This window comes from Augochlora pura, chromosome 7, assembly GCF_028453695.1.
Source record: "Augochlora pura isolate Apur16 chromosome 7, APUR_v2.2.1, whole genome shotgun sequence".
Classification (NCBI taxonomy): Eukaryota; Metazoa; Arthropoda; class Insecta; order Hymenoptera; family Halictidae; genus Augochlora; species Augochlora pura.
Window position 1 is genome coordinate 3,622,829 of NC_135778.1, and position 27,797 is coordinate 3,650,625.

Genomic DNA, 27,797 nt, shown 5'->3' on the forward strand with positions numbered 1-27,797 from the left:
AAACCGGCCCCCGTGTCGCGATAGGCCAACAATTTGGACGATTAGTGGAAAACGTGTCGAACGCGACGTGAGCTTGTAAGAACAAATAATTTTAGTGTCTTTGCGATACGTTTTCCTTTGTTTTTCGCGTTCGACGAGCGATTGTTAATGTTCTATAAGCTTTAAGAATCGCTCGTTGAACGCGATAATCAAAGGAAAACGTATTGCAAGAACACCAAAATTATTTGTTATTAACGATTACAGAAATATAGCAAGCTTTAGTGAAACAACAAATGACCAGAGCGAAGAGCCGAGTAAAAATAGCGCGGCATAGAACGTGTTAAATAAATCCTAATGTTCTATAAGCTTTAGGATTTATTTAACACGTTCTATGCCGTACTATTTTTACTCGGCTCTTCGCTTTAGTCATTTGTTGTTTCACTAAAACTTGCTGTATTATCTGTAATTGTTAATAATCGTATATAATAATAAAACAAATTGATTACGATTCATTCTTGTGGCGGAAATTAATTCTTTAATTCTAGATTTGTTATAAACTAATTTTTAGCTCATTAACAATTTTTGACCAATTTTCAAAATTTATTTTTATTGCAATATATTCGAGCAAAATGAATTCGACTATGATTTTTCGAATATCATCCCCTATGATAAATGCGAATTTTTTAGTTTTATTTTAATTTATTAGGATTTATTTGAATTTATTAGGATTTATTTTAATTTATTAGGATTTATTTTAATTTATTTAGGATTTTAGTGTTAAATAAACATCGAAGCGTGTACCACCACCGTGTGGAATGTGGCACGGAAGTAGAAGCTGCAACGAGTTCGATAACCCAACGATGTTCCTGTAATTATGTATTGATTATACGTAATCACTGGGATCCGGCTAACAATCGGCAAAGTAATTGGCTGGAGGCGATTCAGCATAAAGCATTATAAATTCAGCGTTTAAAGCGGGGACTCCTGTGCACGTTAAAAGTCACGATTATTCCAATACCATGGGTCGCTACCTTTTACCACCGAGAGATAGGAAGGGTTAAACGCGACTTATGTTTTTTTTACATGAGATTATCAGTGGTGCTGCAGATAACTCTATTATCAGTGCTGATAAGATCGCCGTTATTATTTTAACCCTTTGCACTCGAGTGGTGATTCTGAGGCGCCACTAAAAAATGATTCTAAACGCTAAATTAAATAATGCTAAAATTATTCTTTATGCTAAAAATTGATAAATAAATAAATAATAAATATGATAAAAAATTAATTACGCTAGCATTATATTATTTTATCGTCTATCGGCAAGAGAGAGGTTAACGAAGAAGCTGAACAAAAAGTTTTCCGAGAAGAGCAGTCCCAGCTCCGCGATCGTTGAAATCGCGGCGGTGAAAAATTATCGAAGAAACGCTAAACAACAGACGATAAAGATCGCGGCGAAGCCGGACGAACGCGCGGGGTCTCGTAATTTCGATGAAACATTAACCGCTTCTCTCGGACGTGAAATGTTCGCGAAGCGCCTGTCCGTTTGATGAATAAAACGTGGAAACAATTGTCGCGGAAAAAACCGTATCCGAAGAATTGAAAGGATTACCATTGAAAGCTTTATCGCGCTCCCTTGTGTCCGGCCGGATGGCGCATTCTTCGCGCAGCTTATTTAGTAGATCGACTAGCGGGCAAGATTCGTCAAATGAAAATAACCGACGCGGTTTCGCGGAACTGTCGCGGCAACGACGCGAAAAGTCACCGAATCCGTCGGGAATGACAACGTTGTGAGTGTTGGTTTTATGTATGCGTCTAGGTTGCATGGTCTATGACTGAGCGAATCATTGGAATTTTTACGCGAGTGTCCCATCTAGTATGAATGGTGTGATGTGTGCACAAGGAAGTAGGAATAAGGCCCGCTTTGTGCCCAGCCGTAGAGAAGACCGCAACGAGGTTTGTGAGTGAGATAGCGTGAGTCGCAAATAGAGTTGAGAAGATATTATATAGATTAGTTTTTAGTTATATTAAAATATATTATTATTATAATCTAAAGAGAAGTAAATCATAATATTTCCAATAGCAACTCGGTTGTTAAAATAATTCCACGCTGTTGCATATTTCGTCGACGTATCGGCTCTCGCCCTGCCCCCTCCCCCCACGTATCGCGGGGGATACGGCACCTTGCGGCATGCAAATGTTGATACATACTGCAGAAAGTTATGCGCGATGCGCGAACCATATTCTGTGTCCGGGGTATTTCTTGAGCGATAAATTCCATACGGAAGAACGTACCAAAGTAACCGTATATATATTTATACACACACATATAGTAAGAGAAATATAAGTGATAACGTGTTTAATATTCGAGCAATGCAATAAATATTTCCCGGCAGCGTGTTTCCCCCCGCCGAACGCCCCCCTCCCCCGACGCTCCGCCGTCGAACGCCTTTTTCTTCCCTCGCGTCCGCGCGCGCGGCGTCGCAGCGATATAAAAGCGCGAATAAATTCTTTCCGTCGCAAACAGAAACGGTACACAACACGTGTTGCCCCCCCCCCCCCCCCCCCCCCCCCCCCCCCCCGTACGTAATAACTACGCCCGCTGCGGATCTTTATGCAAATAGAAAACTTCCGGCCGGGCTAATTAACGAACGCGCCCGGGCGGCCGCGATGCGGAATTCTGCCGTTTTAATCAGTTTCTTTTGACAGGTAAGAAGAAAAAAAAGAAAAGCTTCGCGTTACAGAACCGGCGGAGTTTCGAGTTGTTCGAATGGTTGTTTCGCGTCCACGTGGTGTGGCGCAAGGTGGGGAGACGCCTGCGACGCGTTGCTCGCGCGAATAAAACGATCCGTTGTTGTTTCAAGAGTATCGTTGCAATTGCGCGCGCGGCGTAAGATTTCATGGAAGCCGACCGTCAATTAGTTCGACGCTTGACATAACCTGACATAACCTGACAAAATTGCGGCAACTAATTGGAAAACAATTCTATGGTTTCGGTAATATCATCCGACGGACAACTTCGATGATTGCAACGGCGACGGAACGCGTTCGATACCGATGCCCGGTAACGTTGTTTTTTATCTCGAATCCTCGACGAAGATTCAAATATCTGTGCGAGCAATGGCAAAACGCGATTACAATAGCAAAACGGGATTGCAATAGCAGCTGCTCGATGCTGTTTATTGGAGGTTAAAATCGGTCGTCGTGATGACTCGCGCCGGCATAATCTCCCGATAAAAATATTCAATTAAGACCGGGAGTTGTTGTTTTCGGGTCGAGCACCTATCATCGATGCCCGGAGGGTCGACGAAACAAACTTCGATTCGATCCACGTTCAGCAAACTAGAAGCCACCGTCGCGACGACGCCTAACATTCTATATTATGTCGCGATATCGTCAGATAAAAATTCTACTTACTGACTACCCTTACAACGTCGCGCAAATCAATAGCGCGCCACACCTTTTTCGATCGCGCGATTCACCCTTTTTCGGGCATTATGCTTCCCGGTAGGAAATTGCCGACGTTCGTGAACCCGCATATTAATTCCGTCTACGGTGCTGCTTCCGGTGCCATAGATTTTTCCAAAAATCGTTCGCTTCGATCGAACGATCTTTGAGGTTATCGTTACTATAAAAATGCAATACATATTCCATTACAAATATGATGTATAATTATAAATTAGAGATGAGGAAAGGAAAAGAAGAGAACTAAGCACAAACATAGTAATAATGATAGAGAAGATGACAAAGAAAGGTGCAATGAATGATGGAGGCAGGATTTTTAGGTTAAGTTGTGAAAATCTGTAAATAGTTATAGTTTGTAGATGTTATACAACTAGAAGTGAGAAAAAATTTGTAATTGTATAGGCAAGGATTATGATAATGAATAAAAATAAATAATTATAAATTATAATTTAAATATAACTGTTATTTATTTAGTTCGTTTCATATAGAAATCGACAGATACACGCATAATTTTCTTGATATTAATCCGACTGTATTAAAAAAGAATTGTTCGGGCCATCCGCCATTTTTATCGTAACATACGCTTGGATTAAGAAATTTATTGGCTCGTTTTCTATGAGATAGCCACCCGTCTTACTCTTTTTTATCATCCGCTGTATGTTTCCTATTGCCCAATTACGCTTAGTGCACCGTGCGATCAATGGATCGCTGTTTTTGCACGCTTGGTGGGAGAAATGTGTCCTTCGGTTCGAAAAGTTAACCCTTTGCACTCGAACGGTGACTGTGAGGCACCATAAAATTGTTCTCTCGCGTTCCAAAATAATCTTTATACTAACAAAGTTTGCATTTTAGGAATTGTTAAGGTTATGTTCTATCGATACGAATGACGAGAATCAATTACAGATGCATAAAATGTACATTGTTATATAAAATGGAAATACTATAAAGCCAGAAAAATTACTGCAGGTTTCCAGTTAAAATGGCTTCGAGTGCAAGGGTTAACAAACTGCGTTGCATTCGTTAAAAAGATATGCCATACTTTCAATCCAAAACCTCGTGATAATTACGCTACGAATTTATATGCAAAATAAAAATTGTCCGATGAAAATATCTATTTTCTAATCATCTTCGCAAGGTCTGAATTTATTAATTATTGCATTATTAATATTAGAACTACCGAGTCCTAAAACCAACGTATTGTTTCACAATAATGCCAAGACTGTATTTATTTAAATTTCGTACGATTTATATCATAATATATACGTCAATAAAGAAATTTGTATAAAAATTTCTCTCGAGAATATTTCAACAATATCAGGAACTATAAAAGTAAAAAATCAAGAGCCAGTCATTATGTTTCGTAGTTCCAGCGTTAAATTCGGTCGATGTCTTTACAGCTTTCCAATTCGACCGAGTCGTTCCTAAAACTGCGCAAAATCTACCGCGCAGTGACAATAATAGCGTGGTGAATTTTCTTCTCGCAGCAAAAGGATCGCGAGCACCGAGGTGTACCATGGAAGATCAGCGCGCTCGAATTGCTTTCTTTCCTCTCGTCTTAATCTTTCGCCCGCTGCTTCTGTATTCTTTCTGCGGGGCTAATTTCCATCGAACGCGCGTTCGAGGGTAGCACAACAAGCCCCCGGAAAGAGATCCGGTGTACGCCCGAGCAACGCCGATATTCTCGAACCCTAGATTATCGCTAGGAAAACAACGGGTCCGACAACAATTTTCCACGGCAGTTTTTCCATGAAAGTAGCGGCCGGCGGCAATAAAGAATCGGCCGCGGTAAATATCGCGGGCGTTCGATCGTACGCGCCGGGCGAACGAGAATCAGGGCTCGGCAGCGGGAGAGAAAGAGAGACAGAGAGAGAGAGAGAGGGGGGGAGCGGTGCTCCGAGCGTCCTTGCTGACGGCCGATAACCGTTCCGGCCATGTTTCGGCCGGCCATATAATTCGTTTCTTCGCGGGCCGAACGCGGCGTTACCTACCGTGCGATCACCGAGATTCCGGACCCGGCAGTTCAGGGTGGCCGTTTTGCCCACCAGCGCGGTGACGTTGTGAGAGGCCGTCACGTCGAAGAATGGTCCACGGTCGAGCGGCTCCAGCAGCGCGTGGTTCTCGTACATCCCGTGGTCGGTGGTGCCCCGTGCCAGGCCTTGCACTTCCGTTGCCGAACGGAAAACCAACCCCCGGAACAAAAACAACCAGACGATTGGACCAGGGAAATCGGCGATTGGCGGCGGATCACCGCGAAAGAGCAGAGAGGACGCGATCGGTGAAATTGTGGAGGAAGGTGGCGGTTCGGTCGACAGCGTGATTGCTTCGACGCCGGTTTACTTTATGGTGGACGTTAACCCCTTGCACTGGACGAGTCAGACCGTAAATGTAATAACGCATAATTGGGTATAAGTGACATAATGTTAATCTACCAAATTTACTGTGCGTACAGTAGCGGTCAAAAATTTAATTCAATTATATTCTCGCCTTAAATTTTTGTTCGCTATTGTATATAAATCTACTAAATATAAGAAGTCTTAAATATAAAACAGGCAAATGTAAGAGTCAAATGTAAATCTATTTGATATGACTGGAAACCCTTGGCACTCGCAAATTTGCTACAATAAAAATATTAACCCTTTGCACTCGGTTGTCCCCTCTCAGGGGACATCGTAATTCTAGTACATGACTAAACGTTAAAGTTTATTAGCGATTTGCAACCATTTCTCGATGTCTATAAATTCATGTAAATCGAATATTATTATAACAATAATATATATATATATATATATATAATAATATAAATGGCTAAATTTTACGATGATATTTGTTATATTTAGTAATATCACTTTACTTTCTAAAATATAAAACTTTATAATCATAACGTATTTTTTTAAATACTATAGTCAACTGTTTGTTGGTTAACAAAAGTATGTAATAAAAGTATACATGTATTATATATGATAGTGCAAAAGATTAAAGTGAAATCTAAATCACCATACTGCTATAAAATTCTATAGAAAATAACACGTGGAAGATTTTCTGTTCGCGTAGGAATTTTGCGAATCGACTTCACAGTATGGAACACGGAATAGTAATTAAATCGAAATGTCGCTACGATGCGAAAATCTCGCCGTATCGACGGCATTCGAGGGAGCGCGAAGGGCCCATCGTTTCCTCTAAATCGAAACGCGATTTGATTCTTCTGTTATCAGAATCTGGGAATGAAAGTCAATGAAGATGTGCGAGAAACGGAAATTGTCCAATCCTATTAGGAAAATTGTTAAGGGCGAAGCGAGCGAGAATCGATGTGGCCGTGAAAGAAATCGTGGTGCAAGGGGTTAAAGTTCGTCGGGGGGGGCGGGGGCTTTCGAACAGTCGTTCGTTTCGATCAACCCTTTCAACAGGATTGGTTCTATTTGCAGAATAAAAATTAACGCTGTCGGGTACTTTTCTGTCGTATATTGTTTCGGCGTGTCTGTAGGGTGCTGAAAAAATAATGTGCAAGATTTAACCCTTTGCCTCAGAGTCACCACTCAAATTTTTCTATCACGTTCCAAAATAATCATTGTACTAACAAAGTTTGGATTTAGAAAAATTGTTGCAAGTGGAACTCTTAGTATGAATCACAAGAATCGATTACGTGTGCATAGAATAAGCCAGGAAAATTATTTCAGATTTACAGTTCAAATGGCTTCGAGTGCAAAGGGTTAAAGGGCTGATAGTCCTCGTAAAGGACTGTCAATATAGATTCTAAAAGCATCCTTTATTGGAGCGCTATTTAGTATTGTATACGTATTGTGTTTTAATGTGTTGCAAAGAGAACTAGCGATTTAGTGATATAGGTTATGTTCATTGATATCAGTGGATAATTATTTTCCGCTTGAACTCTTCAGCTAATATTCTACTCTATCGCAAGTAATATTATACGAATAAGAATTATTGTAACTGAATAATAAAAATTGATTGTGCACAGTAAAAATTGACCGTTGGACTTCTATCGATCAAATACTTTATGCTCCTCTCTCAAAATCTTGAACACATTTTTTTAACACCCTGCATGTCCCAACGAAATTCTCATAAAAATTACACGGTGTATTCGACAGCGTAACGATCGTTAACCCTTTGACTACTGTTGGCGCCTATTGGCGTCCAACACATGTTGGCTTCCCGATACCGTAGACGCCAATTGGTGTCAAGATCAAATTTCCACCCCGTTTATTATTAAATTTGATTAATTATATATCGTGCAATATTTATGTTATATATTGTAAAAAATCTTAATATTATTCTTCACTTCAAGTAATATTGGTTTAATGTAACAGAATTCAATATTTTAAATATTTTACTATACTTCCTCGGAAATGCATGTCCAACGAAAAACTACGGTCGTGCCAAAGTCTGCCGTAGCCAAAGGGTTAAAAAGCAGAAATTCGTGTACAAGAAACGCAATACCTATTTGAAAGGGTTGAACACGTATCGCATAAAGTTCGCGCAACTTCCAAATTCGAATCCCCAATCCTTGTGACGTACAGTGTAACAATTTCTTTTCTCGCACCCTCTCGGTTTAGATTAATTTAATCCGACCGTGAAATTTATCGGGAGTGACCGTTCGTTCGCGAGCATATTGATATTTATACGTTCGCAACGTTCCCGTTTGTCGTCGGAGCGGTTGATCGACTAAAAGCACGAATCCCGTGCCCGAATGAGAAGTTTTCTGGAAAACCGCGTTCCCCGAATACTTTTAGCAAAAGTCAATAAAGCCGCGGGTAAATAGAATCGCTGATTAAAACGTTGTTACATGTTGAATTTCCGTTTCGGATTCAATTAACACGAGCGGCGCGCAAGGGTCGGGGGGTGGGGGGAGTCGAAAGCTTTTTTTTGCGCAAACCGGGCCCCGGCTATGTGTACAAGGGTGTGTTCCGTTCGTCTTCGACAGCCTTGACAACATAACCTGACATAACCCGACATTTTCGTTCGTTTGCCGGCAACCAGAGCGGTTATAACCGTGGAGTAGACGCGAGTAACGGAACGGGGAAAGAAATCGGTGGTATAAAGTTAATTGTGTCGGACGAGAGGGCAAGTAAGAAGAATGTTTCGTCCGGGTAAACAGAATTCTTTGCGCGAGGTAACGCTGCGTTTAAGTATACAGGAATGCTTTATTTCGAATGAAAAGGATATCTTGTTCGAGCGAAAGAACGTCCCGCGTAAAAAAATACAAGCGAACGCTGTTACGTTCGAGTGGACGGTTCCGAATGTTTTTTACGGCGACACTTGAAATTGTCTCAAGCATAAAGAGAACGGAACGTCCGCGGAACGGAGAAAATAAAACGGGGGTGGTTCTCTATGAAACCGGTGGTGGAACCGCGCCGGATTAGAGCGAGCAGAATAAACGAAAACAGCCTTGTGTATCGCAAATACGGGATTTTTCCCGGCAACGGTGTTGCAGGGCGACTCTGTAAAATATAGCGTTAGAGCTCTTTCGGATACGAAGCTTCGTTTTCGAGGCGAACGAACCTTGAACATCTACGCGCAGCATATATACATATATATGCGTATTTACTGTTCAGTCCGGCTTAATAAATCTACTCGCGTTCGTCGGCCGGATTTAAAGCCATCAACACCGTTTATTATTCTCCACCCGTTATTCGCCGCTATTATAATTAGCGACAAGTTATCGTATTAGCACCCCTTATTACGCGTTTAGCTCTCGAATCAGCTTGCCCGCGATTCCACGGGATCTAACTTTATGGACTCGCGGGGCTACAAAATTTCGAACCGCGATACCGATACTCGGATCACAGATTATCGCGCCCCCCACGGATTGTTAATCGGACTAACAAGACTACGCCAGCGATCGGTCACGCATCGAAGTTATTTCCCCTCGATAACGACGCCTCTCTTATGTTACGTGGACGCAACGCGTCCGTATGCTCGATAAATTAGTATTTCGAATACAAAACGCGAACAGTTCCCGGATATTATTTCCCAAACTGTGTTACAATAGCAGAACTTCGTGTTAACGCTTCGACCACCGTGGGGCAGAACCCCCCGAAAATTCCACAAAACTCTGGGGTAACTTATTCGATGAAATGAAAATTGAAACTCCCGTCGCGTGTCCCGTCAAATCCATCCCGGCGTACGGTATAACGCCGCGGTAAGGAGATTCATTTCTAAATCCTGACAAACACACGCAGTCGAATCCCGGTACTCCGATATCGGGAATTTTTTTTCATTATTCAAACGCGTTTGACGGGCCATCGGCTCCCCCCCGGCGAAGGCGAGGAGCCGGTGTACAAAACCATTTGCCGTCCGACGGCGACGAAGATAAAATCTGGGACTGTAATTATACAGCTGGTTCTATTATCCGAACATTTATGTCGGCCCGTCTGGCCCGGATAATCGACATTCCACCGTAGCTGAATTTCTGGGGGAAACGCGGCGCTCGGAGTGTTAACGGTAGGTCCGCGGAGCCCATCAAAATGTCCTGGGTCACTAATTTTTCAATTTACGATCATTCGGAACGTTCGCGAGTTATTTGTTCAATCTACAGGGTATTTTGTACGAGTACAGTGAAATATCCTCGGACGAATTGAAACTGTGACGAAAAAATGCTTGTATAGAAGCTGTTCGGTTTAACCCCTTGCCGTACTTTGGCGAGTCCGACTCGTGATGGAAATTAGTAGTAATAATAAAATAATTATAAATTAATAGTGAATATAATTATAAATTAGTAGTGATAATAAAATAATAATAAAATATTAAGTATGGATATTATTCTGTTCTTTAAAGTTGGAATAAAATTCTAATCCCTTGTTATTAATATTTATGTATTTAAGTATATTCAGGCATGGAATAAACATTAATGTTCTACCTCTTTTAATAAAATATACCAATTGAAAAATTCCTAATCGCAGTGACTGTGAAGGAAATGGTACGTCAAGGGGTTAAAAAGGTGTCTTACGCGACGTGAACAATTTGTTTATTTGTAACACGGCGGAGGATATTTCGATCTTTTTAAATCAGGTCATAGATTTCCTAGTTCGTGTTACGACTGTACAAGTATTGCAATATACTCGGTTAAAAATTAAAATATTGTTACTATTAGTACCCCATTAACCCCTTGCACTATAATAACGAGTCAGACTCGTGATAAAGAATTAGTGCAATATCTCCCCAATATAAATATTATTAATTTCTTCTTAACGAAAATAAAATTGAATTCTTCTACCGAGCAAAGTCTAGAAATCAAAGTACATAAAGTCAATAAAAGAAACAAGAATTGTCTGGTCGTATTATTAAAAATATTAAGGACAAACAAGTGTTCATCAACGCAGCATAAAATGAGTCATAGTGCAAGTGGTTAATCTAATGTCAATGAAGGCACCATTCGAGATAATAAATAGATCTATAACCCCTTGCACTACGACTCCTTTTACACTGCGTTGATTAGCATTAACTCGGCTTTAATATTTTTCTTAATAGGACCAGACAATTTTTGTTTCCTGTATCGTCTTTATTTACCTTTGTTTTTACATTTTGACGACAGAAGAATTTATTTTTATTTCTATGTAATAAAAATTAATAATAATTATATTTAGAAGATTTATTTAGCTTGCATAAAATCTTCACCACGAGTCTGACTCGTTATTATAATGCAACGGGGATAATGCGACCGTGAATTTCGTTCGTGTATTCGAAATGCTAGTTTACCAGAGGCCGGTTGCACCACAGTTGCCGAACACCCGAACATCGCAGTTTCTTTCGACTGTATCGAGGACGGAGGAATTCGAGCCTATTGCGGGGGTCGAAAAATCATCGAGCCGCGACCTTCCTCTTGGCTGTCGGACCGCGGCGCGGATTGTTCTTTGACCCGAGAAGCTATTTCCCGTGGCGGAACGTCGCGCGGCGGCCAACGCCGCGTTATTCGGGGGAGGGAACGGGAAGAGAAATGTTCGCCACGTTGTGCCGTTCGTTATCGGAATTTCGTTAACTCCCTGTGTTTACCGGTATGGGACGAGAGAGAAAGAGGGACGAGGAGAGAAAGAGGGATGGGGAGCGCGGGGGAGGGTTAGATAGATGGATAGATAGAGAGAGAGACATGTAGATTGAAAGAGGCAGAGAGAGAGAGAGAGAGTGAGAGAGAGGTGGACAGACGAAGGTGTAGAAAGAGGGAGAGAGAAAATCTTGCCGGGGGTTCGCGATGTACGGCCGGAACCACGGCGAGAAATCATTTTAACGTGTCCCGGCGCGCCGTGCCGGGGGTAAAAGCCGCGATATATCTCCCTTTCGCTCGGACACGGACCTTCTTACCGCGCGTGCTTCCTCATGAAGTATTAAAGTAGGTGGTGAAGTTTCTCCGGACGCAGTTTCAGAAACTACTTTATCTCGTAATACGTGACAGAGCGGCGCGTCTGGGATACGAAGAGAGAGAGAGAGAGAGAGAGAGAGAGAGAGAGAGGGGAGAGAGCGGGGGCGCGCGACGATATCGCGCGGCCCGTCGACGCTTTCTCCGCGCTTCTGTACGCTTTCTCCGCGGCGGCGGCGGGTCTCTCCCGGGCTCCTTTGTGCAACGCCGCGGAACGGAACGCGCGCGCGTTGTTATAATAAATGTCCGCGGGATTTTTATCGCGGGCCGGCACCGCGTGCGCCCGGCACACAGCCCGTGCGCCCGGCACCGCGCGAGAGAGGCTCCCGGCGCCTTTGTGCGGGCTCCGAGGCGGATCATCGAATAAGGGCGTACCGGAGGTCGCGTCGCGGGGGCGTACGCCGCGCGGCTCTTTATCTTATCAAAGGGACGGAACGCCGTTTGTTTCGCGCGGCAAGAAGCTCCGCGCCGAGGAGCGAGGGCGGCCCAAGAGGACCGCGAGGTTTTCTTCTTCCGTTATTATCGCCGGCGGCCGTGTAAAAGCGGAAGCAACCTTCGCCGCGATCATCCCCCGATTAAGCTCGCCGTGGTTCGCGACAGTTTTTTGTAACGGACGTCTGGATGTGCCACGCCGTCACAAAGGAAGGAACCGAGGCGCGCGAGGACGCGCGTCGAGGAATCGAGTCTCAATAGGGAATCGTCGTCACGAATGCAGCCTTCTGATTCTCCGTCGGTTCAACGTGTATTGAAAACGGGACGCCGATGTAACTCAATTTCTCCGTTCCGGTTAATAGAACGATTCGGGAGACGGATTTCTCCGGCAAAGAACAATCCGCGGATCGGGGATCGGGTGTCGCGCGGCACGTGGCGGAATTTCCACTTACCCGAGAACAATAGGCACAGGGTAAAGAGTACACCCTTCATATTTTGTTTCTCTTTCTCATAGTCGGTCCACGATGTCGTTTCGATATATATATTTAGTGGACTTGCTTGCTCGCCTTGCCTTGCCTGTCTCTGCCTGCCTGCTTCGCGAGGGTGTATTATATATGTGTGTACGTTATATCTGTGTACGTGTATTATAGATCCTGTGTAGTTTCGTGCGGGTGTACCCCGTGCGCGGGTTTTCGAAGAACGACACCACTCTCTACGTCTCCACCCTCCCGCACCGGTCGTTTTTCCACGACAATGAGGATTTTCGCGTCGCCGGTCCTTCGCACGACTTTCACTCGACGGTTGTTTGCGAATTATCCCTTCCCCCGCGGTACGTTAATCTTCTCCTGGCATGGCGCAATAATCCAGAAGCCGGGCAGAGAGACAGAGACGGAAGACAGAATAGAAAGAGAGAGAGAGGGAGAGAGAGAGAGATAGAGACGGGGAGAGGGAGAATAACGGAAAAGGATGAGAGAGGGTTCTCTTCTATATCGGGTCCCGGCACAGAGGCGCGGAATTAAAATCGCAGGGTGAAACTATCGGGCGAATCGATAGCATCCGATTTTCCTTGGGTTTTTCGCTCGATGTCGCCATTATGTTCCGTTGGTTTCGGGGTTGATTTACGTGCTGGCATGCATAGAAATCGTCCACGATTCATCTCCGGCTCGGCGGTCCGTCCAACAACACGCTCCTCTCATCTTTCCCGCTGGAAAACGTGCGTATCCAAGCCCTTCTTTCTTACTGGTTAATTCACCAGACAACACGAACGCGTCCCCATTCGATCGGATTCTCCTCTTACGAAACAATAGCGACGGAAAAGAAAAGCACGAGAGATGGCAGACTGCCGGGGGGGGAGAGAGGAGAGAGAAAAAAAAGAACCACAGAGGAACACGACAAAGTGACGTGGGGAGACTGGGAGAACTCGAGACAGCGGCACAGAACGCGGCGGAGCGATAGAGACGGAGAAAAATAGTGGAAAAATCCGAACTCGTCTCTTCTTATCCTCCTTCTTCCACCTCCTCCACCTTCTCCTTCTCCGTCTCCACTTCTTATTCCTCTTCTTCTTCTTCTTAACCGTTCTATTATGCAAATCGAACGATCAGCGATCTCATCGTTCGATGCCCCGACGGCGATTCTCTGCGCTCTCCTAACCAATTCGTAGACGGCGAAAAACGGTTCGTTCGTTCGTTCGTTCGTTCGTTCGTCGGTTCGACGGTGATCTAATTTCCGCGATTCGAGGAACGTGCACGGCGAGAGACGAGAAACGACGGAGGCGACGGCGGCCGCTGGCCTATCCACGGGTCTGCCTTTCACGAGCGCGACCGTCGTCACGAGCAGCGCGATAAAACTCGTGTTACGAACATCCGAGCGAAACTGATAGTGCATGCGACACGGCCCGGGAGAGACGCCCTGCCATCTGTCCTTGCACACGCCCCGCTTTTCCCTCTCCCGAAGTCAACGGGAAGATGGGGTAGACATCGTCCGGCGCAAGCGTGTATCCCTTTTGCTTCTATATTACTTGCACGCACACTCGTGTCGCGCGGCCGTGCAGCATCCCCTAGTCCAGAATCGAATTCCACGCTGGCCCGATCCTTCTCCTCGTCGCTCTCGTCGTCGTCGTTCTCCCCGTCGTTCTCCTCGTCGTCGTCGTCGACGTCGTCGTGCTCGTTGCCGTTGTCGCGGCTGTCTTTCGCGTCGCTGTCGTCGTCGACGTTGTTGTCTGCGTCATTGTTACACACACGTGTCACGCACCAACACGCCCCGACTACCGTAACAAATATCAATGCAACGGAGTCGCTCTTTCACGTCGTTCGCCTTGTAACCGCTAAATCGGGCTTATCGCCACGATCGCGGTCTCTACTGGCAAGAGAAAAAGAGAGAGAGAGAGAGAACGAAGGGAGAGGACAAAGACAGATAAGTAGGGAGATAGAGAAGGGATAGGTCGAGCACGCAAAAGAAAAATAGATACTTTTCCCACGAGTGTTTTGACCGCTGAATTTCTTCGGAGTCTGTTTACCAACCCAAACGCCAGCTTTAAAACGGATTTAATGGTCAACGATACCCACTTTTTCCGACCACTGAAAGACTAAAACCCTTGTGAGCCCGGCAAGCGGTGGTTGAATTTTACCGGAAGCGATTTAGACAATCGTCTTTCGGTACGATCTCTCCCAGCTTCTCCCTCTCTTTCTCTTTTTCTTTCTCTCTCTCTCTCTCTCTCTCTCTCTCTCTCTATCTCCCAATTTCTCTCTCTCTCTCTCTCCTCCCTCTGTTCCACGGTCGTCGACTTAATATGACGTTCAATTACGCCAGTTGAGCCTTTTTATCAGACCCGGTTACGGAATCGCAATTCGGGTAATTGTTTTCGGGACGCTAATGTTTCCTGAATGACAACGTACTATTTCGGGAGAGACGATTCCAGCCGGGCATCCAAATTGGACCCACAATGGCATTTCTCACGGTCGATATCAATTAATTGTATATTAAGGCCAATCTGGCTGCGGAATTACACCGGCGTCCAATACCAGCGCCGAAACGAAAAGTTATACATCCCGGTTCGATCATATCCTAGGACTCGCGGATTTCCTATTCCCAGCGAAATTATTTCGAGAATTTCCTCGTCGTCGTTCTCGTTTTTCCTTTTTCTTCTTTTTTGCTTTTTTCGCGACTCGTCCTGTCGCGGTTAATTTTCCAGTATTCCTCGGTCACGATTTTCTCTATCGAGAACACGGGACGAAACTTTCCATCGACGACGGTTTCATTTTAGAATCCATTCGGTACAGTTCATTTCCTCTGACTCGCTCGTTCGTAGGCTTCGTTTTCTAATGAAATTGATTTTTGCGAGTTCGTGGGTTGTAGTTGGCACGATTGAGTTGCCCGGTTGGTTCGCGCAAGGTTCATTTGACGCCACCCTTCGTCTCCTAGGGTTCGCAGAGTTCATTTTCTACGCCACGGTATGTAAAGCACCATGGAATCCTAGTCTAGGAAACGCCATAGCCGTTCGTTTCCTAGATAGGAGTGAAAAATCGAATCATTCGCCTCGTAAAATTTATGGAGATCACGTGGTAATACGATTTGTTCTATGCTTCGTTTACCTATGTTCTCGAAGTTCGTAGTTTTCTGCTTGGCATCTCCAGACTTCGCGTTACCTTTAAATCTCTAGAGTTTGATTAGAGCTCTCTAGAGTTTCCCACGGCCAAAGCAATAATCGTCAAAACCGTGAAACGAAAGTAGTCAAAGTCATTCGCCTCGTACAATTTATACGGATCAGCATAATTTCTTCCGGGCTTCTTTTATCTTAGTTTATCTCAGCTACTTAGCATCGCTAGGCCTCGTTAAACGCCACCCTCGCATCCCCAGAGCTCGCAAAGGCCTGTTCATTATTTCCCTCAATCCTTTTATTCTTCTGTATCGTTTATTTCTGAAACAGAAAATTTGAAATATCATTCGGTAAGTGCAAAATTAATTGCGCTCAAAGGCAATCGATTACTCCACGTAACAGGCAACGAGACGATGGAAAATAGAACCCCCGAGCAATTTCAGTTTACGGAATAATTTTCGTCCCTGCGAGCACGAACGAAGATTGTCGAAACTGCGCGAGAGAAGGCTGTCCGCTCAGGCGTCTCGAATGGGATTCGTGACCGACTCGGCTGCTGTATTTTTTGCAGAGAATCGCGAGGGAGGGGATCGAGGCAAAGACGATATTCGCGGGCGAATCCCCCCCCACCGGACGGAGGAAAACACCGTAATAAGATGTTCACTTTAGGAAATCTCTTACGGGTAGATACAAGATTCCGGTTAATCTCGGAAATTCGGTGGGGGCACGGGGGCCCGAGAGCTTAGGGTGGCTTCCTTTACTTAAGGAGAGGTCGTTGTACATTTTTCACGGTGCCTTCTCCGCGTCCCCTCTCTATCGCGCGGTCTTACGGTGACGGGTTGAATAACGGGTGTCCGTGGGCATCGCGATGCGGCAAGAAAACAGAGACGCGCGGGTCTTGCGAGCCGCCAAAGCATACCGTCGCCCCTTTGTTCTTTCGGCCGTAATGAACATGCATTGTGCGTCTCCTTCTTGCCGGCTCCCTTTCTCCCCCCCGGCTGCGTCTTTTTCTTTTTCTGTATAATCCACGCGATGGATTTGAAAGGGAGGATCGATGCCCCAAATCGTTGGAGGTGAAACGCATGACGGACGTGTACGAGAGACTAGTACCCTGGTCCTTTCTCTCTCTCTCTCTCTCTCTCTCTCTCTCTCTCTCTCACTCACTCTCACACGCATACACATACACTGTGAGACTCTCTCGTTTTCTCTCTCAAGGGAGTTCGTACGCGAGCTCCTTTTCAGCGGGACTCTCGTCTTCCTTTCAACCCGCTTTCTCGCCTCGATAATCACGTAACGACGCGCGATGATCGTAACATTTAAAAAAGAACGAAAAAACGAAAGAAAGGAAAAAAGAAGAGGAAGAAAGAACGAGAAAAACTGAAACGCGGAAAAAGGAGCGGATTCCCGACTGCAGGCATGCGGCTCACGTTCCCCCCGAACGAGTTTATCTTTTAATGCGTTTACGTGTCCGTGTGGCGGACGTTAAAAGCGAGAAATACAGGCGGAGAGAGAGAACGTAACCGGGGCCCCGGATCCCGCAATAATTCCGAATCGCGAATATGGAATTTGAATGGCCGATGCGATTTTTATTGTTCTGACCGAGAATCCCTTCGCTCGTTCGTTCATCGATAATCTTAGGTTACGATCAACCGTGATCAAGTGCCGCGCGTCCGTTGCAATTGTCGAGCAATTATTGGCGGGAAGTTTAATCTCTGCAAATATTATCGTATATCGTGGAGAGCGCCGGGCCGATATCGGTGTTTATATCGCAGTCGTAAACAATAGCGATGTTATCGATACACGGTATCGATTACGTTCGAGATGCGGTTCCGCGACGATGGCGTGAGACTCGTGATTTCGAGGTTATGTTGCCGCGAAGTGATATTGTCGTATGATTTCGCGCAAGAACGTAACCGCGATGCAAGAACTGGTTTGTGGTTGTTTAACGGCGCGGTGATAATTGCGTTCATACCGACGTACTTTGAGACAATGTCACGTGTCGTGATGTGAGCTTGTTCGTTTTGTCAACCGGTCAGTCGGTTTGCGATAAAGAGCGCTGAATTTTTCGGATTCGACTTTGCAATTGTTCCTATTTACTTTGCGAAAATGGACGACCAAGCCTGCCCAAGATGCAAAACCACCAAATATCGGAACCCATCCTTGAAGATGATGGTGAACGTCTGCGGACACACGTTATGTGAAAGCTGCGTTGACCTGCTGTTCCTTAAAGGTTAGTACGTTGATGCCAGCTATGATGCATGATCCACATCAGTGGTCTAACGTTTGTCTTTTACTTTGAAAAGGTTCCGGCTCGTGTCCAGAATGCAAGATTCCTTTGAGGAGAGCAAACTTTCGTGTACAGTTGTTCGAAGATGCTATGGTAGAGAAAGAGGTGAATATAAGGAAAAGGGTTCTGCGAGACTTCAACAAGAGAGAAGAGGATTTCGCGACGTTGAGAGAATATAATGATTACTTGGAGGAGATCGAGACCATAATATATAATTTAGCGAATAACATTGATGTCTTGGAGACGCATAAAAAGATCGAACAGTACAAGAAGGACAATAAAGAACAGATTACGAAGAGTAAGTCCAAAATTGGTAGGCACGAATATGAGCTAGAGGAAATGATAGAGCTAGAGAAGCAAAAGGAAGAAGAGAGACGAATGGAACTAGTTAAAGAAGAATTGGAAGCTAAAAAGAAGAAGATTCGTGAGAAGGAGGCGCTGATAGACGAACTTACATTCTCCGAAGGGAATGCTAAGAATATTGTGGAAACGTTTGCTTCTGCTATTCAAGCATCCAAGAAGGAATCCAGAACAGCCACTACCAAGGCTAGTCAGTTTAGTACGGGAATCAAATTTAGCAACCAAGGAAGTCAGAATTATATGTCTGTGCCAAAAATCGACGATGGACCTTTATACTCTTACACTCCTATTCGGCAATCTACAGAAGGGCCCATACCACCAGGCTGGAGAGAATTACAAACACGTGGTTATGTCGCTCATGTTCGGGTAGAATCTTCAGCAGACAGAGCTGGAGGATTCAAGGCACACGTTGCGTGCTTGAGAGCGTTACAAGAAGCAATGGCAGGCTTATATCATAATCCCACGCAACGTCAAACAGAATACACAAATGTATGACCCTGTAAGATTGTTTTAACACCACCGAAACTGTCTCTAATTTGGTACACATGCTAACGCATACAGGTCAGGCCTTGTAACTACTGTTATGTACAATTCACGACCACCGGCCAATTGTCATACATGCTAAACATACCAAGTTGATTAAACCCATGTGATATAATCACAAGTACACAGGTGCACGTGCCTTGTATATTTATCTAATTTTAGCATTAAATATTTTATATTACAATTAGATTACCATGCAAATTGAGCGACTGCAGTACCTGGCAACTCAATGAATGTGCATAAGAAGTATGATTTTCTTCGTTTGAACGGAAAATAAAATTCATTTTGTTAAACATAGCGGGATATGTTAATAATCCTAATCCTGTATGTGTTCCATTATCTTTATAATGATTTGTAACATTCAATATTTATTAGTTATAACGTAAGTTTTGTTACAATGAAATCGTATTGTCATTAATAAATTTGACCTTCAATAACAACACTGTCATACTTATTATTCTCATTTCATTATTTTATTTCCTTAAGTCGATAATACGACACGGTGTTATACCAACTTCTGCTACAGTAAATTGCTGTAGCTGAAATAAGTACATTTTACCGAATGGACATATAAAATCACGGAAGAGAAATACAATTAAATTACGAATTGCATTGCTTTACCATTACGAACGTAAATACATAAACTTGAATATAAATTTGAAATACGGAAGTTTACATTACCGGTAAATGATCAGTGACCGACTGATAATACATCTTTAGAACATGCGCATTATTTTAAGTTTTTTCACTCGTGTCGCAATATAATCTTCATAGGGTAAAATTATACCAACTAGTGTGTCGGAGACAATAAATATTAAATTTATAGACATTCAATTCGAGTTACCGGTAGAGTAACTGTCTCAACGTAGACGATAACACAATGATTCTCCACTAGATGGCACGTCCTTCTCTAACCGTTTTCAAACTTTCAAAACGAAGACTTACCAGTGAACTAACAAAATTTTGATTTCAATAAAATTCTAATTGCGCTTTAACGCGCGCTATTATAAACATTTAAAAATGAACACCTGAATTATGCGGATATTCAGTGAAATAAAGGAAACAATCGGAATGAGATATTTTAAATAATACACGACGCTCAATTACAAACAGTTAAACGAAAACTATGCACACAGCTTTCGTAACAATTAAAATGGTATATTGCCGTTTCAGTTGCGCCATTTATTACTTATAAATTCTTTTTATTACAGCAAAAAATTTTATCTTCTCCCGCGAACACGATTTTTCCATTTTGCTGCATTCCAGGGGAAACCGCAATAAACGCGTTGCGCAAATTACACATTTCTCTTCGAGCGACTACACACTCCACTTAAAACTCGACGTATTATAAAAGCACTCTCCGGATGCGGTATATCGTATAGAATACATACCGATTTAAGGGAACACTTTACGTATTTACATTTACGATACATGTACCGCATGCTATGTACTGCGAACGCAAAGAAAATCCGTATATATACATATATATATATACCGTTCGAACGAGAATGCATCTTAAATGTGAAACGCAGTTCGAATTGATTTATAAATCGCTTTTAAAACATCCTTAAAATCTAATGAATCAAAGTAAACGAATATTTAATTAATTAGTTTCAAGTAAGCTAATATCATATGCTGAATAGATATACAATGAAGAAGGGAGTATAAAAGGCAAAGGCATGTAACCAAACTTCAGCCCAGACAACACTTTCCGTTACAAGATACGACACGGCTTACCAACAATAGACAGACGACACAAGATACTGTAATAGCGATCCCGGCATCACAACTGATTGTTTCGCAGATGTCTTTCCCGTTCGAAAACGATCGTGTTACAAAGAAACAAATCGGTACATCCGACCGTTACCCCGACATTGTCCACTTTTAGCATGGCGGTAAGGCGGAAGGAGGGGGGGTCGTGCTTCGATAATCTCAATGAAAGAAATCGATTTTCGACGGTCGAAGTTTCCTTGAACGATTAGTCTAGGGTTAGTCCCCTCCCCCCTCCTCCTCCTCCTCCTCCGAATGTCAGAGATCGGTCGGCCGATGATGGTCCCACGATTAAACTTTCCTATTGGGAGAGGCCGGTTTCCCGTTCCTCTTTCCGTAGTTTCTCACGAAACTCGCGGAAACAAATGCGGTCGGCGAACGAATCGCGAGCGAGCGAGGCAGACGCGCGAACGCCGGCAACGGGACGGTGTGCCGAAATGCTTAATTAACGCGAGTGGAGCCTCGGTGGCTGTTGGACGACACCGCCAATCGCGTGCACGCGAGTGACCGAAAGCTCCGCCCACCGAGAGAGCCCCGTTGCCCTTTTCCTCGTGACTACCGGCCACAGTACGTACGCGAGCGTTCACGGAGTGTCATCTCGTTCGTGTCGGCTTCGCCTCTATCGAGACGAAAGTTTTCTCTTCTTGCGTATTCGACGGGGGTCTCTCTGTAACATCCACGGACGCGTCGCCGGTAAACCACCGTGTTCACAACGGTGGATCGCGATCGAATCGTTCACGATCTTGTCACGATCGCGTCCGCGTACCCTCGGCCCACGATTCGAAAAGCGCGGTTCGAACGCCAGCCTGTAACACTCTATCGTGCGACAAGTGCATCGCATCGGTAACCGAGAACTGATTTTTTTCCCCTCCCCCGTTGTCCGTCGTGTGCCCAGTGATACGTAAACAGACACACACACACACACACGGCCGGCCGAGTAAAACATGTAAACAATAACAACGCACCGTTGGAAAGTTTTAACGGACGAAAACAAAGAGAAAGCATAGCCGGTATCCGCACGCCGCGACTCGGTGCGAGAGGTAACTGCGATCGGCTCGATATCACGGACGACGTTCGATTCTCGATCTGTCAGCCTCGGGATCAACCGTCGATGCGAATCCTCGATCGATATCGACTATCGTAAGAATGCGTGGCTGAAGCCCAGAGGAGAGCCGACCATCCTTCGTCCTTTAGTTTCTTTTCGTGTGTCCGAGCTATACAGACCAGATCCCACCGACGAAAGCCCCAGCCGGCCAGCGATCAAGAATTCGACACGAAGATGCGGCCTGTACTGACAACCTTCTTCCTCGTACCGTTGCTGCTCGTCGCGTGGCAAAACGGCGCGCAGGCCAACTGGTGGTGAGTCCCTATACACAACACGATTGTTTATGTCGACCGCATATATTAGTTCGGATCGGATCCCGTTGACCGCGCGTGCCATCGCTAGCCCGATTCCTTTCCCAAACGGCTCGTGCGATTTTTTTCCACGGGACAGCCGCCCCTTGTGTCGCGAATAATTTAAATGGGCCGCTGTATCACTGTTTCCAATTCTTCCTCCCTTCGTTTTTTTCCTTCGCGACCGCCGTGCGGCGTTCAGACCGTTGAACGTCTTTTTAGCCGCGAGACGTCCCAGAATGCGCGACATCTTTTGTCATGCACATACCGTACCTGTAACCTATAACATGTCTTTTATGCCGCCGTTCAACAGACAGGAATCCGAACACACTCCGTTTGAACTGTCTGCGACCGTTTTATTGTACCACGTACGCCATCTCTTTGCCAGATTCCATTGTAACCGTAGTTTTAGGTTAATCGCGAAGTTCTGTGCTGCCTGTTCCGTCGATTTTCCAGTGCACGAATTGTCGAACACGAGACAAGCGGTCGTCTTCTTGTGCAACGCGCACGACGGTCATTTCTGGTTACAGTTGTCTTTCGTTGTTAGATTGTTGTTGGAGATTTCTCCGATTCTTGTTCAAGTTTTCGTATCGCGAGTTTTGTATTTATTTCATAACGTTGGCATCGTCATTGATAGGTTAAGATTTGAATTTCTCTTTCTGTTGGGCGATCACAAAATGGTGTAAAAATGGACCCTAAACAAAGTTTTAGTTACGGAGATTTCGTACGTTTTCCTGCAGATTGGGTTTATTAAAATTTTGTTAAAAAATCAGTCGACGCATAAATATTTCTATCTCCAACCATTCGTGTTGGCAGGATTAAAACAACCATGAATACAAGGGCTGGGAATCATATTTTATGTAACATCTCGGAAACTGCGAAACGTGGAAAAATATTGCGAACAACAGAATCGCGAATATTTCAGCAAGGACTCCCAGCTGTTAAAATATATCCCAGAAAACTCGATTCGTTTGAATAATACAATATCTTTCAAACAACTTTTCCACTCCGCTCTCCATTTGGATATAAAATAATAAATATCGCCCTCTATCCGACGAAAGTCGCCGTTGCGAATTTTGTAGAACACTTTTCAGCGAAAAACTGGCGACCGCGGATACGTATAATCAAGCGTTCACGCTTATCTGGTAATCGTTGCAACATACCTGCGTTACACTTTATCCCGAGTTCGCGAGAAATAACCCGCGCATTCGAATGAAAACGCGGCTCTGACATTTTACATAATTCCCCGACCGTTCGAGATAAACATCGAGTTTTCGGCGAGGGTCCCGCGGAGCTCGAGATATTTTCCAGAGAATTATGCAAATGCGCCTCGCGCGGCGCGGCCCGCGCGTAAACCGCGGCAGGACACAAACGATATCTTCGAACGCCGCGAACGAGAATATTAAAGATAGAGGGGAAGAAACTAGTTAATAATATTGGGGGAGGGGGGGGGGGGAGACACGGCGCGCACAAAGTGGGCCGCCACGATAAACCCACACACACGCACACACACACGCGAGCGCGCGTCCAGCTGCGCGAAAAGGAGTGAGACATTAATTCGCGGTAGCCGGGTAGCTCGATCGAGAACACGGGCTCTCCGCGCGGCGGCGGCGGCGGCGGCCTGGCAATCTCGCGATCTACATTTGTCCGATCAGAAATGTCCGCTCGCGGTGGAGAGATACCCGGCTTTCGGCCCCGGCTGATAATTTCCTCCGGGAGACGCGTGGCGAAATTGTCGGCCTCTTGGATCTGGCCGCGCGCCATGCCATTTCTGACGGGGCCGACGCGAAATTGCGAACCGCCCGGGTAAACCGGTCGTAAGGGCTCGCGAACAGCCAATTATCGGATCGCCTGGAAAAATCCGGAGCGGCTTTTTAAGGGCGGAGACAACCCGATCCAGTTCGGACAGTTGACTCGTAATTGCTTTATCACAATCGCGAACGCGCTCGCCATTTGTACGGAATTTCTCGAGCCTCGGCCATTACGGATATTTTTCCTACGGCACAATGTATAATAGCTTAGACCACGTTCTCTAATGCTCGTATCGCGCTCTGCGACAACGTAATCGTTTCTTTCTTAGCTCCGGCGCGAGAAATAATTCGCGCGTTGGCTAATCCTTGTTGCGGTACGAAGCGATTCCTTCTTTTTGTTTCTGAATTGGCTGCAGCGTGATGTAATTATATTTTGATCCATTTTTGTAGGACGAATCGTAGGAGATTGAACGATAATAATAACAATGCAACCGATGTATGCGTATCCAAGCTTCTGTTTCACCGTGTTTACAAACACGGCGACCGAACTGCAAAGGATGCTTGTATATAGTGTTACAGAAATGTGCTTCTCGAGCTTGTCCTTCGTCATAACATCGACTTTAATGTACTCCTATGTTGTCAGTCGTATTTTCACTTATCTTTGCATAATCTGCAGAAGACTTGACACGTTCTTAAATTGAATAAGACTTGACACGTTCTTAAACTGAATAAGACTTGACACGTTCGGTGTTTGTAATTGTTATTACGTATTACATATAAATTAGTCTTCAAACTATCATGAGACGCGGTAGCGTCTCGCGCCAAGTAGTTGAGTTAGCCCGCGCGACGCTGCCAATGATAACTATCTTTGACTAGAAAAGAATAAATCGCAGTTGAAATTTTCGGCCTTTCAACCTTCAACATTGTATTTAATTTTATATACCATATATGAATATATCCACTGCTTTGCAGATGGATTAACCATCGTTGCGATTATTGCCTCGAAAATAAAAGAAAATTCATATACCTCGTTTCAGTCGACAGAGACCTGATTAGGGCGATTTAACGTCTACGCCGATTTTGCTCGATGTTGATCGATTTTGCCCGATGTTGATCGATTTCCACTCGGAAACCGTGTTGCCAGCTGCATCGAAAAAACGCAGTCGCACGCTGAGAGAGAGAGAGCGTTCGTAATCGTTTCCCGTGGCCACCGTTCCAACGAACAGGATTGCGTCACGCGAATCAGCCGTAATCTCCGAGCAAGGGCGCGAGCGTTCCGCCGGCCAAGCTCCGATTTTCTCGCAATATCGCCAATTAATTCTCACCAGCGTACCATGACGGGGTCCACCGTGAAAACCGTATTTCCCGCTATCGAAAGAGATTCCGTGGCACCTGGGCGGTCCAGTTTCCTATGATTAACGGCGCCGACTCGAATTCGCCGCGGCGCCCCGCGATTTCGCAAGTACTCTCCCCGCAGGAGGGGGCGGGGGAGAGGAGAGATGGAAAAACCGCGTAGCCGCGAAAGTTAACGCGTGCGACTGATAAAGGCCTTGCAAGATTAAGGGTCCGTTTTCTTCTTCTTTTTTTTCCTTTTTCTCCGCGAGATCCCCGCGACGCGCGTAAGCGTTTATTTTAGCATTTGAAACGCGCCGTTGCGAAGAGCGCGCGCGCGCGGCCGCCGCCTGATATTCGCGGAGCCACGAGATCACGTTTCCGTACATAGAAAGGCACGCACCGCGTACGCGCGGTTACAGCCCGTAGGACGATGACGAAACGCCTCGCTCCGAAGGACAATTTCCTACGGATCGTTCCGCCTATTGTTCAGGCCCCGGCACCGAGCGTTTCGCTCCTAGCCGATTTACTTACTCCCGCGCGTCGTCCCGATACGCATCCGAGCGGATCGTCGCCGGTGATTCGCGGAGGTGTCGGCCGCTTCGACGACCGATACTCTTTCGTCCGACGTGTAACCGCGCGTTCGTTGCGATTCTCGGTGACTTTTATCGCGACCGACGCGTAGAAGTGTCTTGTCCGTGGAATGGTCGAGCGGAATGAAAGATTTCGGATTCGTTATTTTACGATTATCGGAATTGCAAAGATGTCGTTCGCGATGGAAATCGGGCAACATTGTGACGAATGCGATTGCGATTTAGAATCGGTTCGCAATGGAACGATTTTAAGGCTATGTTTACGGAGTAATAAAAGCAGCCGTTTTATATTTGTTTATGAAAGTAACGATTTATTCTAATCGTTGATGTAATCGATAAATAAATAAATATAAATAATTATAGTAAATATAATCGATAAATAAATAAATATTAATAATTATAGTAAATATAATCGATAAATAAATAAATATAAATAATTATAGTAAATATAATCGATAAATAAATAAATATAAATAATTACAGTAAATATAATCGACAAACAAGCAATAAATGTATCTTTAAAATCTGAATAATAGTCCGTTAACGAATCAGTGACCCGTCATTTTGACGGATTCCGTAAATCTAGCGTTAAATTCTATCTCTCTAGCGGTAATAATTCTAATAATAATAAATAATTAATAATAAATAATAATAATGCGGTAATAATAATAAATAATTCTATATATCTAGCGGTAGGAATTCTAGCCAGCAAAGAAGTCTGTGTTTTATTTGTTAAGTCTCGATGTATGAACACAAGAAAGAAGAGCTCTGAAATTGCTAACGTATCATAAATGACGCTGAAGCATTGGAAATTTTTATTAAGAATCTATTACAAAATAGAATTATCATTAAAATATAAATTTATTGTAGTTTATATCGCTTCGATTTAAAATTGAGTAAAAGAAATGCATATTAAAAATATCTTACAGTTCAAACTTGTAATAAAAATTTAGTACAGTTAACTTGCGTGTACAAATCAATTCCACCTCTATTCAATGAATCGAAATTTTGATGAATAATCAAATACTTCAATGCCTGACAGAATTTCTATTGGAACTGTGAAAATGCCGTCCAACATGTTGCAAAGAAAATCGCGCAACGCAATATTTTCGCGGAGCAATGCGAACCATTAAGATTGATCCACAATGTAAAGATTTCAATCGCGATCTTCGTTTAATGGTAGCAACAAAATCTATCGAGTTGTTAAGCCGCGAGGCGCGACGAAACGACCGGTAATCGAACATTTCTAAAATTGGTAGCGCTGCTTAATTTCCTTTAGAACAATCGAACCTGGCAAAACGACCGGTTCCCGATTCTTTTATTTCACGGTCAATTTGGATCGCAAAGCCTTTTGCGATCGAGCGGTCGGTTTAATAGTGCTCGGTTGTTTTAGTGTTAAGCGATGAAAAAAAATTCATTACAGGAAGGAATTTGACGAAGTAGTTAAGGCGTGAAAAAAAGAAAACGAAGGTAACGAGAGCAGTAAAGTACGGAGGCCCTAAATGCTATTTATAACTGAACCCCTTCGTTGTCGTTAAAGGAAATGTTGTCGTTAAAGGAAACGCGAGTGTAATTTGCTTAGGTTATGTCAGGTTATGTTTGGATTCAATTCTCGAGTTACTAATAATGGGTCGGCGAAGTGCGGTTTATTAGAGCTCTGCTTCTACTGCCATTATTTCTTTCGTGTAAATAATGCGTTAAAGTTGAATGTGATCGGCGTAAAGAAATAATTCCAATTATTTCTTGTTCCGAGTTCGATCAGTTCACCGTTGCAACGGAAAAATTCTGAGAGACGCGAATAACTCGACGCGTTGCGAAAGAGCCACGAGCATTCGCCAGATGCCTTATAATATCTCGAGGGAAGAAAACCCAGATACGCATCGAACGAGATCTGAAACGCGGCGATGTAGAATGCAGGTGATACTCGAGAATCGTT

The 27,797-nt window shown here is 44.3% G+C and overlaps 2 protein-coding genes across 2 annotated transcripts in view; one reads left to right on the forward strand and one right to left on the reverse strand.

The window, feature by feature from the left end:
- LOC144472407 (neurotrimin) overlaps positions 1-12,824 on the reverse strand; it is a 197,200-nt gene extending 184,376 nt beyond the window's left edge. The window contains exons 1-2 of the mRNA XM_078185462.1: positions 12,691-12,824; positions 5,430-5,602 (exon numbers count right to left, since the gene is read on the reverse strand). Coding sequence (XP_078041588.1) covers positions 5,430-5,602; positions 12,691-12,730 — 213 coding nt within the window. The 5' untranslated portion in view covers positions 12,731-12,824. The remainder of the gene's footprint in view (positions 1-5,429; positions 5,603-12,690) is intronic.
- A 4,830-nt stretch (positions 12,825-17,654) lies between these two features.
- Positions 17,655-19,317, forward strand: Mat1 (CDK-activating kinase assembly factor). Its single transcript, XM_078185174.1, has 2 exons — positions 17,655-18,060; positions 18,134-19,317. The coding sequence occupies exons 1-2, from the start codon at positions 17,937-17,939 to the stop codon at positions 18,970-18,972; spliced, it is 963 nt and encodes a 320-aa protein (XP_078041300.1). The 5' UTR covers positions 17,655-17,936; the 3' UTR covers positions 18,973-19,317.
- The last annotated feature ends 8,480 nt before the right edge of the window (positions 19,318-27,797 follow it).

Coding starts and splice junctions, on each gene's coding strand:
- Mat1 (XM_078185174.1), top strand. CDS start 17,937: ATGGACGACCAAGCCTGCCCAAGATGCAAAACCACCAAATATCGGAAC. Junction 18,061..18,133: donor TGACCTGCTGTTCCTTAAAG/GTTAGTACGTTG, acceptor TACTTTGAAAAG/GTTCCGGCTCGTGTCCAGAA.